The sequence below is a fragment of the Trichomycterus rosablanca genome, chromosome 5 (assembly GCF_030014385.1).
Source record: "Trichomycterus rosablanca isolate fTriRos1 chromosome 5, fTriRos1.hap1, whole genome shotgun sequence".
In the NCBI taxonomy this organism is placed as follows: Eukaryota; Metazoa; Chordata; class Actinopteri; order Siluriformes; family Trichomycteridae; genus Trichomycterus; species Trichomycterus rosablanca.
This window is the reverse complement of record NC_085992.1, coordinates 47,656,376-47,668,578: the sequence shown is the minus strand read 5'-3', so window position 1 is coordinate 47,668,578 and position 12,203 is coordinate 47,656,376. Positions and strand designations below refer to the sequence as shown.

The window sequence follows — 12,203 nt, the reverse complement described above, 5'->3', positions numbered from 1 at the left end:
GTGCAGATCTGATTTTAAAATCTCTTGCGTATTAAGATACCAGACATGCATTGTGAGGAATTGCTCAAGAGTTTAATGCCTCCCAGACTTCATCAGAAGTGGTATTAGGAGTCTGGTGAGAGTATTAAACTCGCATGAAGGAAATCCTGCTTACCTACTACCTTAGTGAGGAAACAATGGTGTCTTTGAACGAAGCTTTACCCATGTAAGAATTGGGGGGAAACAAAAACAAAACAAGGAGTTATTCTGATTTTTATATTTATATTTACATTTTCGGCATTTAGCAGACGCTCTTATCCAGAGAGACGTACAGAAGAGCTTCCATAGTGAACATTACCTTACTCTAGTTTAACTAGACAACAGTCCAAGGATACAAATCTGCTGAAAAGTGTTTAGTAAAGAGGTGATGAAGGTTTTTAATCATTTTTTAAAAACAGCAAGAGACTCAGATGTTCAGACAGACAGAGGAAGTTTGGTCCACCACTTGGGTGCTAGAACAGAGAAGATCCTTGATGCGTCTTCCTCGAGTCCCGGGTGGAGGATCAAGTCGAGCGAGACTAGTGGCTCGGAGGTTGCGTGGTACAGAGCGGGGTTTGATTAGACCTCTGAGGTAACTTGGGGCTGGTCAATTTTTGGCTTTGTAGGTGAGCATCAATTTTTTAAACATGCTGCAGGAAGCCAGTGAAGAAATCACAGCAGTGGGTTGATGAGGCAGCAGTGGGGTGATGATGTGGCAGCAGTAGGGTGATGTGGCAGCGTTTAGGTTGGTTAAAAACCAGACGGGCAGCTGCATTTTGAATGAGCTGCAAGGGTTTAGTAGTGGACATTGGAGCGCCTGCCAGTAGGGAGTTGCAGTCGTCCAACCGTGAGATGTTTCTTATGTTTCTGTTATTTTGGCCTCGAGAGACCACTTGTGGTCATATTATTACAAAATAAGTGTAAAATCTGGTCATGATCTGTCAATAAAACACCCAGCTTCGCTTATTATTTTCAGAAAACCTATTTCTGTTTAAATAAAGAGGAGTTTCATCCCTAACACAAGCAAACAAACACAAGCAAACAAAACAATGTCTCACAGCAGGATATTCAGCTAGCACACCAGCGCAGAGATTTTGAACTCCTCGGTTCGAAACTCGGCGTTGCCACCGGTCAGCTGGTGGGCATAATTGCATCTAGCGGGCATATTATGCATCTAGCGGGCATAATTGGCAGTGCCTGCAGGGAGGGATGACCGGAATATGTGTGCGGGGTCTTTGAACGCTGTGTAAGGACCATGATTGGCGGATAAAGTCGCCTGTGCAAAGTGCATGGGTGGACAATGGTTTCGTTAAGGGCTGCACGCGGGTCGGGGGAAGCGTGAGCAGCAATATACCCTCAAATGCATAAATTATATGCAGTAAAACGCAAAATTATATATAAATATATATATATATATATATATATATATATATATATATATATATATATATATATACTGTATATGCATATACAAACGTCTCACTTTACTAAGGCTAGTTTTAAGGTAGGCCTTTTTCAGTAACTAATTTATCCTGGTGAGGGTTACAGTGTGTCTGGTTTCACCCAGGATTGCAGGGCTTCCGTTATCCCCCCAGACATAGCTGATCCGGTCTGTGTAGACACCCGGCCGGCTGATAGCATTGCTGAGATTTAAGCCCAGATCTCAGTGGTGGTGGGCAAGCATAATAGACCACAGTGCCAACTGATCACCACTGGATGTGGTGTCCATAAACACTCTGAGTGTCACTATATACAATTTAAATCCCCCTAAATTACTGTTGGATTCTCGACAGTGACTTGTGTTTATTATTTAACACACGTGTAAACCTCTGTAACAGCACACCACCAGCACATTCATCTCAAGTAAACAACTTTCCCATAACCTCACATTCATGAGCTCCTGAGTACGTCCCACCCATATCCTGGCAAATCGCACAACGCTTAGTTTAGCATTTTCCTGCCCTAATACGCCAGAGTCAGCTTACAAAACAGTTGACATTCAGTCATTACAGTTTTCCCACAGATCTACAGAGTGATGTAGAAACTGCACTTGCTCTGCTGGTCTCTTCGGTGGATTTGTTAGCATCAGGGTGGTTAAGATGTTTTTCCAGCTAAAAATGACACAGTCCATGTCTTTACCAGGATGAATCACTGTTTACTTCTAACTTGGCACCAGAAAACAAGCAGAGTTAAAAAATCAAAGTAATGCATGTTTAAATAAAGCACCGTGTTTCCATGTTCTGCTTCTGACCTTATCAATCAATTACTCAGTAAGATAATAAGATAGAAAGATAGATATATAGACAGACAGGTAGACAGATAGACAGGTAAACAGGTAGATAGATAGATAGATAGATAGATAGATAGATAGATAGATAGATAGATAGATAGATAGATAGATAGATAGATAGATAGAGATCGCTTTTAAACCAAAATAAACAAAATATACCATAAAATTACTGACCACTCCTATTAAAAATGGGTTTGATGTTTGTCCAAACAAGAATCTTCTGTGTAATTATTCCCAACTTGTTCTAGAGCTTGATGTCATTACATCTTTTTGCATGAATTGGCAACAAATGCTTCGATGTCAGCTCTTATACAAGATAATTAAAAAATCAGTTCAATAACAGACTCTAAAAGTGTAAAAAAAAAATTTTTATGAAAAAAGAAGTTTTGGAAGGAATTTGCGTCATCGACTGTCACAAACTAGGTCAGTAAATTTGTTTTGCTGCCAAATACAACACGGTCTAGTGATTTCATTTTATTATTTTGCTGTGGGTCTGGATTCACCAAGAAACACTAGGCGCAAGGTCCTGGACAGGGTGCCAATCCATCTCATGGCTTCGGCCACCCCCATCACCTAATCTTTTCTGTGTAGATGTGTGTCTAAGCCTGGAACTCAGCAATGGTAGGTTAGCGTAATAAACCGCTGCACTACCCAAGTGGCCGTACCAGTGACAAGTAATCAAATTTCAAAGCACATGGTGTAATCAATACTTGGTGTAATATTCTACTTTAGTCTAACCTGTAATCATCAGCATCATTACAGACACAGTGCTGCCATTTTTATTCTTATCCTGGGATGTAAGATGCTCATTTATATCAGGCACTGAAGTAAAAAGGGTTCAGAAGTGTTTTGAGAACGGACCTGCTGCTGCTGCTGCTGCAGTGTTTAATCATTTCTACAGAAGGTGAGAACAAGCTCAGCTGAAACACATGAGAAGCTTCAGGCTATTCCAAGCAATCGAGACTAGTTTGATGTGTGTATGATGTCTTAAACATATGCTCGACACCCGTTCACCTGTCTGTACGATACCTTTCACCAAAGTGACAGAACATATGCTGCCAACCTATTTTTTATTTATAATTTTATCTTAATTATTTATTACTACCACAGATTTGATGATTTTAATGTTAGAAAAAAAAATAATGCAGACACATTGTTTTATATTTTTTGTATTCCAATCCCACTTATAGTAAGCCAGCTATCACAAGCTGTCAACACTTACATGAGGGGAACACTGGCAGTCAGCCCAGTGGTTTTATTCCAGCAGGAAAGCCCGGACACTTCATCTAAACCTCTGCTAAAGGTCAAACGGTACTTCTCTTAAACTCAATCTACTGCATACTGCATAGCTGTATGATCCAGTTTGGACCAGACTAGACAGGGGAGGTCTGGTCTCTCAAGTAGCTAGGGTTCTTATTGGACATTCAGCATGATACCAACAACAACAATAATAATAATAATAATAATAATAAATAATAATAATAATAATATGAGGCGCTCAGGTGGCACAGTAAATTTTGCCAGCCCACTAACACTGGGATCCAGTGTTCAAATACATAGCAGTACTTTTCGTCTACAACCCCAAATCAGAAAAAGTTGGGACAGCATGGAAAACACAAATAATAAAAGAAACACAGAGTTTCTTACATTTACTGTGACTTTTATTTCATTGCAGAGAGTCTGGATGGTCATTTTCCTCTTTGGTCCGGAGCACACAGAGTCAATTTTTCCAAAAAAGTCCTGGAATGCTGATTCATCTGACCACAATACACGTTTCCACTGTGTGATGGTCCATCCTAGATGCCTCCTAGCCCAGAGAAGTCGACGCCGCTTCTGGACATGGTTAACATAAGGCTTCTTTTTTGCACAGTAAAGTTTTTAGTGGCATTTGTGCAGTAACTCTGTGTTGTAGAGCTTGATAAAGGTTTGCCAAAGTAATCCCTCACCCATGTGGTTATATCAGCTATTGTTGAGTGGTGGTTCTTAATGCGGCGTCGTCTGAGGGCTCAAAGATCACGGGCGTTCAGCTTAAGCTTGCACCCTTGGCCTTTACGGACTGAAATTCCTTCCAATCTTTCTTTGAGGTTCATTGTTTTTAAACATTTTAATCATTTTCTCACACATTTGTTGACAAACTGGATCCTCTGATCATCTTTGCTGATCAGAGACTGGATGCTGCTTTTGTACCAAACCATGATTACAATCACCTGTTCACATCACCTGTTTGGAATCACATTCATTACTAGCCCTAAATTGCCCCCATCCCAACTTTTTTGGAATGTGCTGCAGGACTGAAGTGCAGGAATGGATGTTTATTAATAAATGAAATGAAGATGAGCAGATAAAACATGAAATATCTCAGGTTCATCCTGTCTGACATCAAATAAAAGTCAAAGTCAATGTAAGAAACTCTGTTTTTGATTTGGGGTTGTATATACAGACATGAATAAGACGTTACAGAAGAAAGAAAGACATTTATAGTTGTGAATGGGAGGAAAAACTTCAGATAAACACTCACAGTTAAGAATGGAATCATCAACAAGATCATACTCAGATATTCACAACATTCTGGACACATCTAATTAATTGTTGTGCTCACACTACTACAGTAATTAAGCATCTGCATTTGTCATCATTAATCCATGTTTACCAATGATTTATCCTGATCAGGATCACAGTGGGTCGGTTTCCCCATGCAAGCACAACCAGGACAAGACACCTATCCGTTGCAAGGCCTCAGTCACCCCCCTTCCCCTGCTCAGACATAACTGATCATGTCTGTATATAGATATCACCGATATCTCCTGTAGGGAATTCAAAACCTAGATCCTAGCGGTGGTGGGCTGGAGCAGTTTATCTTTGCTCTACTCAAGCACCTATTACATCTGCCATCAGTTCATATTAAGTTACAGGAGCAGTCAATGAATCGGACTGGTATCAGATGATTTAACAATAGAGGCTTTGCTACTGCCGATCAGTGTCCACAAGTCAAGATCTAAATAATAAAACAGTTCTAGAGCAAAGATGCTCATAAATGTATTATATTATTAAGCATAAGTTACACCCTCCCACCCCAACATAATGAATTTTAACAGTATTAAAAACAGCCAGTAATAATCTGAAAGACTTTGTTGTCGTGCCGGGGTTGTTCCCCAGCTGTCTCAGTGCAGATGTGGTACTAGCATAACGGCCAAAACATCTATGCAAACTGAGGCAGCACATGGCAACAACAAGGCTGTGCTGCTGCTATTCCAGAAGAAACCTGACCTCCATGGCAGATTAGCTTTCAGTTCCTCAGAATAAACGTGCCTGGAATGTGTGCGTCTGTGGCATGCTGTTAACGGTGCTGTGGTACGGCTTTAATGTAAAGCAGCAGGTGGATACCCGGCGGAGCTATCAGCACTATCTGAGGAACGCGGCAAAACAGTGCCAAACAAACGCAGTAGGAATCTCAGAACTGAAAGCAGTGCTGACCCCAAAGGCCCTCGACGTGCAACTGAAACTTATGCAATGTAAGCAATTGGGAGCTAAGGGCCTTGCTCTTGGGCCCAACCATGGTAACTTGGTGATGGTAGAGCTTGAGACCAAGCAGCACGGATGCTCAGTTTGATTACCAGGTGGGGCGGTCCGGGTCCTTTCTGTGAGCAGTTTGCATGTTCTCCTCGTGTCTGTGTGGGTTTCCTCCGAGAGCTACGGTTTCCTCCCACAGTCCAAAAACATGCAAATGAGGTGAATTGAAGATACAAAATTGTCCATGACTGTGTTTAACATTAAAAACCTGAACTGATGAATCTTGTGTAACGAATAACTACCGTTCCTGTCATGAATGTAACCAAAGAGTAAAACATGACGTTAAAATCCTAATAAACAAAATAAATGAACCAGGGACCTCTTGATTATTAGTCTAGTACCTTAAACTCTTCAGAATATAATAAAGGAGAAGTGATAAAATATACATTTTAGCTAGAAATAAGTCATAACTAATCATAAGGCGTAGGCATGATTATCTATGTCTAAGAGTGGAAGTGTGTTCAAACAGCCCGATCATTGGAAGGTGCACTTGTCAAGTGCTCTCAAGTGCAGTCCCAAGCCCAGATAAAAATAGGAGGGTTACATCAGGAGTCCAGTGTGATCAGGTATACAGAATGATACGTTGTGTTGACCTCTAAATCCGGGAGCAACCGAAAAAGGAAAACAAAAAAGTTACATAATGCACTGCTGTGGCTTAAATGACTTTCCTATGTACAAATACAAAATAAAATTACAGGACGTACCATTACGGGTACCATGCCAGCAACGCTTGGCTGATATTGGCACCTCTGACATTCAAACCTGGATCACAGCTGTGGTGAGCTAGTGCAATAGACCGCTGTGCCAAGCGTGCACACCTAGATCATTGCAAGTGGCTAACATTTTAATACAGGGTACAAAGACATATTATTAATCTCCAATATTAAATATCCACTGATTTAAAAAGCTGATTCCAGGGTTTAAAATGTTCATTTTGTTTTATACTGGTCAGGATCGTGACAGGTCTGGGAAACACTGGATGCAAGGCAGGATTACCCCAAACAGGGCACCAATCCATTTCAGGGCTTCGGCTACAGCCATCCCCTCCCTCAGACAGCCAATCATGTCTGTGTAGATGCCAAGAACATTTAAAAAGGTTCATTTTATTTTTTATCAACTATTTTATCCTGGTCAGGGTCGTGACAGGTCCGGTTTCACTGGGAAACACTGAATGCAAGGCAGGATTACCCCGGAACAGGGTACCAATCCATTTCAGGGCTTCGGCTATGACCACCCCCTTCCTCGACAACCAATCATGTCTGTGTAGATGGCAAGAGCACCACTGAGATTCGAGCATAACAGACTGTGTGCTATTTATGCACCACTTGAACAATTATGTAAATGTTCAGATTAGATAATGACCAGTCATTCTGTGTGGATGTAATTGTTCTAAATGTCTCTGAACAAGACATTAACCTGGACTGTAGGGGGTGGCACGGTGGCTCGGTGGGTAGCACAGTCACCTCACAGCAAGAAGAACCTGGGTTTGATCCCCAGGTGGCGTGGTTTAGGTTCTTTATGTGTGGAGTTTGCATGTTCTCCCCGTGTCTGTGTGGGTTTTCTCCGGGAGCTTCGGTTTCCTCCCACAGTCCAAAGACGTGCAAGTGAGGTGAACTGGAGATACTGGAGGCTTTTTAAAAGAACTCACAGCCGTACTATGTTTTCTCTCTACTGACTTCAGCAAGGTCACCGCTTCTACTCTGGATGGTAAAGAGTTGCATAATGCAGCATGAATTACAATGTACGCGAGCATTTGGACATAAAACCATGTTAAGCCGATGCTTTGTGATTTTTAGACGTTCAATAAACTGCACAGCAGTTGTTAAAAACAAAATTAAAAACTGAGTTCATGGTCAGGTGTCTACAAACTTTTATCATATATTGGGTCTGTCTGAAAACCTAGTGATCGGCATTTAGCAGATGCTTTTATCCAAAGTGGCTTACAGTACTGTGACAGTAAACTGTCTAAGCAATTGAGGGTTGAGGGCCTTGCTCAACCTGGCAGTGGTGGGGCCCGAACCAGCAACCTTTTAATTACTAGTCCAGCACCTTAACCACTAGGCTGCAGCTGCCCTAACAGATGAGCTACAAGCATTCAAACGCTTTATGTTTGTTTATTAGGATTTCAATGTCATGTCTTACACTTTGGTTACGTTCATGACAGGAACGGTAGTTCACAAGTTTATATCAAACACAGTCATGGACAATTTTGTATCTCCAATGCACCTCACTTGCATGTCTTTGGACTGTGGGAGGAAACCGGTGAACATTTACATTTACATTACATTTGGAGGAAACCCACAAGGACACGGGGAGAACATGCAAACTCCACACAGGAAGGACCCGGACCGCCCCACCTGGGGATCAAGCCCAGGACCTTCTTGCTGTGAGGCGACAGTGCTACCCACTTAGCCACCGTGCCGCCCAGGTCATCCTACCTGCTCCTGAGAAAAAGGCTGCCCAAATTCTTAGAAATGCTCCTACTGAGGCGGCTTATTTCAAAGCTATAACCTGACTGAATAATGAGGGAGCATCCGATGCTTCCTTAGTGCTGAAGACAATCCCAGAATTCAGTGCGGCACAACTTTTCTCACAAAAAATTACAAATATAGCGGACGGTGCGAAGCAACAGAGAGAGTTCTTTTTAAATAGAAATAAATTCTCATTGATTTTTAATTTGTATAAAGGTGCACAAGTGTCGTTTATTTGCTAATTCGGGCTCGTCAGTGACAATTTGACGGTTCTCTGTAAACGGAGGGAGACGTTAGCTGGCGTGCTAGCGGGTTGTGCAGCCTCACCTCATTGGTTTGAATGGCCTGAGGCTAACAGTGTTAGCTTAGTAAGCGGAAACCTTGGGGCCATAATTGCTGTTCAAGTAGTGCATCTAAATAATCTGCCTTATGAGTTTGATGTCTTATTAGAATCCTCTCTACTGAGGCAGCTGCCTATGTAGGCAGTAGGCAGCAAGGCAGCTCACTAGGTTTTCAAACAGACCCTCTGTAACTGCATGAAGCACACTCACCTGCACACAGTATCCATGCTCTTGATGGGGCTGAGAGCAGGAGGACTCAGGTCAGTGCTGTCCGCTGCAGAGCCGATGCTCCTTCCTTCTCTGGCAGTTTCAGCACCAGAGATACGACTCTGTCCTGCAGGTCGAGATAAATGTCTGGAAAAGGGGAGACCTGTAGATGGAACGGGCTGGGGAACAGATCTCAGCGTCACATCATCCGCTACCTTCTTTACCTGTGAGAGAGAGAGGCAGACACACACCACATGGCGGTCAGTGCACTGGCACAGCAGGCTATCAGATGGCAAGGCTTTTGTTCATATTACTGCCAGCCACACACACTCCAGAATTTCTTAGAGTTAGACAGGACAAAAGAGGAAGCAAAAAAGATGGACAAGAATTCTACCACACGAATTCAGAAAGCAGATACCAGTCACAGGTTGGCATGTGGTGCACTGAAATCATTGTGGAGGTTTTCCCTGATGATGGGCAAGCATTTTTTTGAGTTGTGCCATTTAAAAGCATAAAGAGGAATTATTGAGATGAGAAATATGACACAAAGTTTTTTGACATACAGTAGACCCTTGAGTTATGAACCGTTTACCATACGAACATTTCGGGTTACGAACGATCTTTTTTTAACTTAACGTATGAACAAATTTCGGATTGTAAACAGAAATTCGCAAAACACGTGACGACACAAACAAGTTGACTCCAACCGTCTCTCTCTCTCTCTCTCTCTCTCTCTATCTATCTATATCTATATATGTTAGGGCTGTCAAACGATTAAAATTTTTAATCGTGATTAATCTCAGAATTTCATATAGTTAATCGCGATTAATCGCAATGTTTTTTTTTTTTTTAAAAGGTGGTTTTAATGTTATGGCTGATCGGTGTACATACACCAACATACACAAAAACTCATTCACAATCAACACAGTCTTGTTCCCTGGGTTCTGACAACTCATACTAGTGACTATATTACTTGCATCTTTGCACAACATTGCATTGTTTTTGCACCTTATTCTCACCTTATTCTACCTGCTGCTATATAAACCCTACGCTGCTAACTGGATATCAGAATACGTTTTTATTAGGGCTGTCGAAATTAACGCGATAATAATAACGCGTTCCAGTGTTGGGCGGATTTTGTTGGAAAACAATTTAATAGCATTTAAATAACACTTCTGTTTAAAAGAAAATATTCAGTTTTAAGAAGCACCAGCATTGTAGAAGGTTATTAAAAGTAAAGTCAATTTTCAATGCTGATTTGGCTTAATAGTGTTGGTCAGTCTGTATCATATTCTTGAAATGATAAAGTATTGCAAAGGAATATCTTTGAAACTCTTCCTCATAATGTTAAGGTTGCTATATTTTGGTTTTTCACTTGTCAGGGAAAATTAAGAGAGAAAAAAGCTTATTATTATCATGGGGGTGATATACAGTATATCATTTACGTGAGCTGCGTATCACGTTACCACTGTGTGTTGTACGTCACTGAGCTGATATGTGCATCAGGTGACCAGCGGGTAACGGCGTGTTATGTTTAAGTGTGATGCTCTAAGTTGTGGATTAAGCAATAAAGACAAACACGTTCTCCACATAACTATTGTCATTTGTATTTCGTGGTTAAGTACAAAACATAACAATGCGGGTCTTCGTGATGTAATTCTACATGGCACTCACTGCCTGTATAGGTACATTTTTCCTCTATAGAATTTGCGTTAACGGCACAATTTTTTTTTATCGCGTTAAATTGAGATCGCGTTAATGCGTTATTATCGCGTTAACTTCGACAGCCCTAATATATATATATATACACTGTATGTATACAGTGAGCGAACATTTGGACAGCGGACGGTGTTTACTTTATATTTTGTAAAATTCAATATTAAAATGTCCTCAAAGAAGGTGCAGAGGAAGCGCAGTGGTGAGAAAATGAAAAAAAATCACTATTTCTTGTGTTGTATAATTACTCCTTCCGGTACATGTCACTGTGTATCAGACAGAGGGGACAGTGAGTGAGAGAGAAGAAGGAATTCGGCTCAGTAAAGTTTTCTTTCTTTCGTTCAATTACACCTACAAAATACAACACTACTGAAATAAAGAAGGAAATAATAGAGAAATATGAGAGTTATTGTTGTTTCTGGTAGATACATTTTATATAAAAGAAGGAAATGTATTATGGTGTATGGTACAGCACACGTACTGTACTGAAATGTGATGTGTGTGTTTATGTACAGTACTACTGTGTATTGTTGTTTATTATTGTTTATTACAGGAATGTCTGTTCTATAATTTAAGATTTAAGGGAAAATAAACTTGTATTTATAACAAAAAAGAGCATTTAAGACATTAGAAAGGTTAGGGGTAAGGGGGGGGGGGGGTTTGGGAGGTCTGGCACGGATTAATTCTATTTACATTATTTCTTATGGGAAACATAGGTTTAACTAACAAATATTTTGACTTAAGAACAGCCCTTCAGAACCAATTAAATACGTAAGTCACCGTAGTTTAGTTTTCATAAGGGTCAGGATAGGCTGATTTTTAGTTAGCTGGCAGGCCAAGAAGGACGTTGCTAATGCTATATAGGTAAGGCCCTTCTGGAGCTGTTTCCCATGTAATATGCAATTTGCTGTGAACTTTAAAATTTTGTGTTTAGCGATTTAACATATTTAATTCACACAGAATTCAAGTGCTTCACGTTTACTAGTTAATCTGAACTATGAGGCAGTTCTGTTGTAACTGAGCATCTTTAGACTTTGCTGAGTTTAATAAACTGTACCTAGACAAACTATCGGGAGCAGAATACTTTACTGTCTTATTCTTTTGAGGCACAGCAGAGAGAGATGATCACGTGTGTAGAGAAGCACACTTTTCCACTGATTATGGAATCCCCAAAGGGACAAAATGCACTCAATGCACGTAAACACAAACACTGTCAGCACACTACACCACAGAAAAGTCTGTTTTTAGCAATCTAAAGCAGCTAAAAACACGACTCGGGTTAATAAGTTTGGAAAACACAGACGAGTATTTTCATATTTTAGACAGAACATGAAGCCTCACACTGTTGCCGTGTATTGTAGCTTCCATTAATTCTATCACTTAATTTATGAGTGTTATTTAATGAATCTGTGATTTTTAAAAAACAAGGTCCGACATTTTTCCGTGAATTTACTAGGGCCCTATTTTTAAGGCCTGGCAGAAATAATGTTGGCAATAAATAATAGATTGGTGATACTATGCCCGCTGGTCTGACATACAGTTTCTGATGCAACACCAGCACCACTGCTAAGCTAAATGAGTCTTTTTTCC

At 40.7% G+C, this 12,203-nt stretch overlaps 1 protein-coding gene across 1 annotated transcript in view; it reads right to left on the bottom strand.

Moving 5' to 3' along the window:
* Positions 1–12,203, bottom strand: part of fam13a (family with sequence similarity 13 member A) — a 108,303-nt gene that overhangs the window by 52,786 nt on the left and 43,314 nt on the right. The window contains exon 8 of the mRNA XM_062996241.1: positions 8,901–9,121. Within this exon, the coding sequence (XP_062852311.1) occupies positions 8,901–9,121 (221 nt within the window). The remainder of the gene's footprint in view (positions 1–8,900; positions 9,122–12,203) is intronic.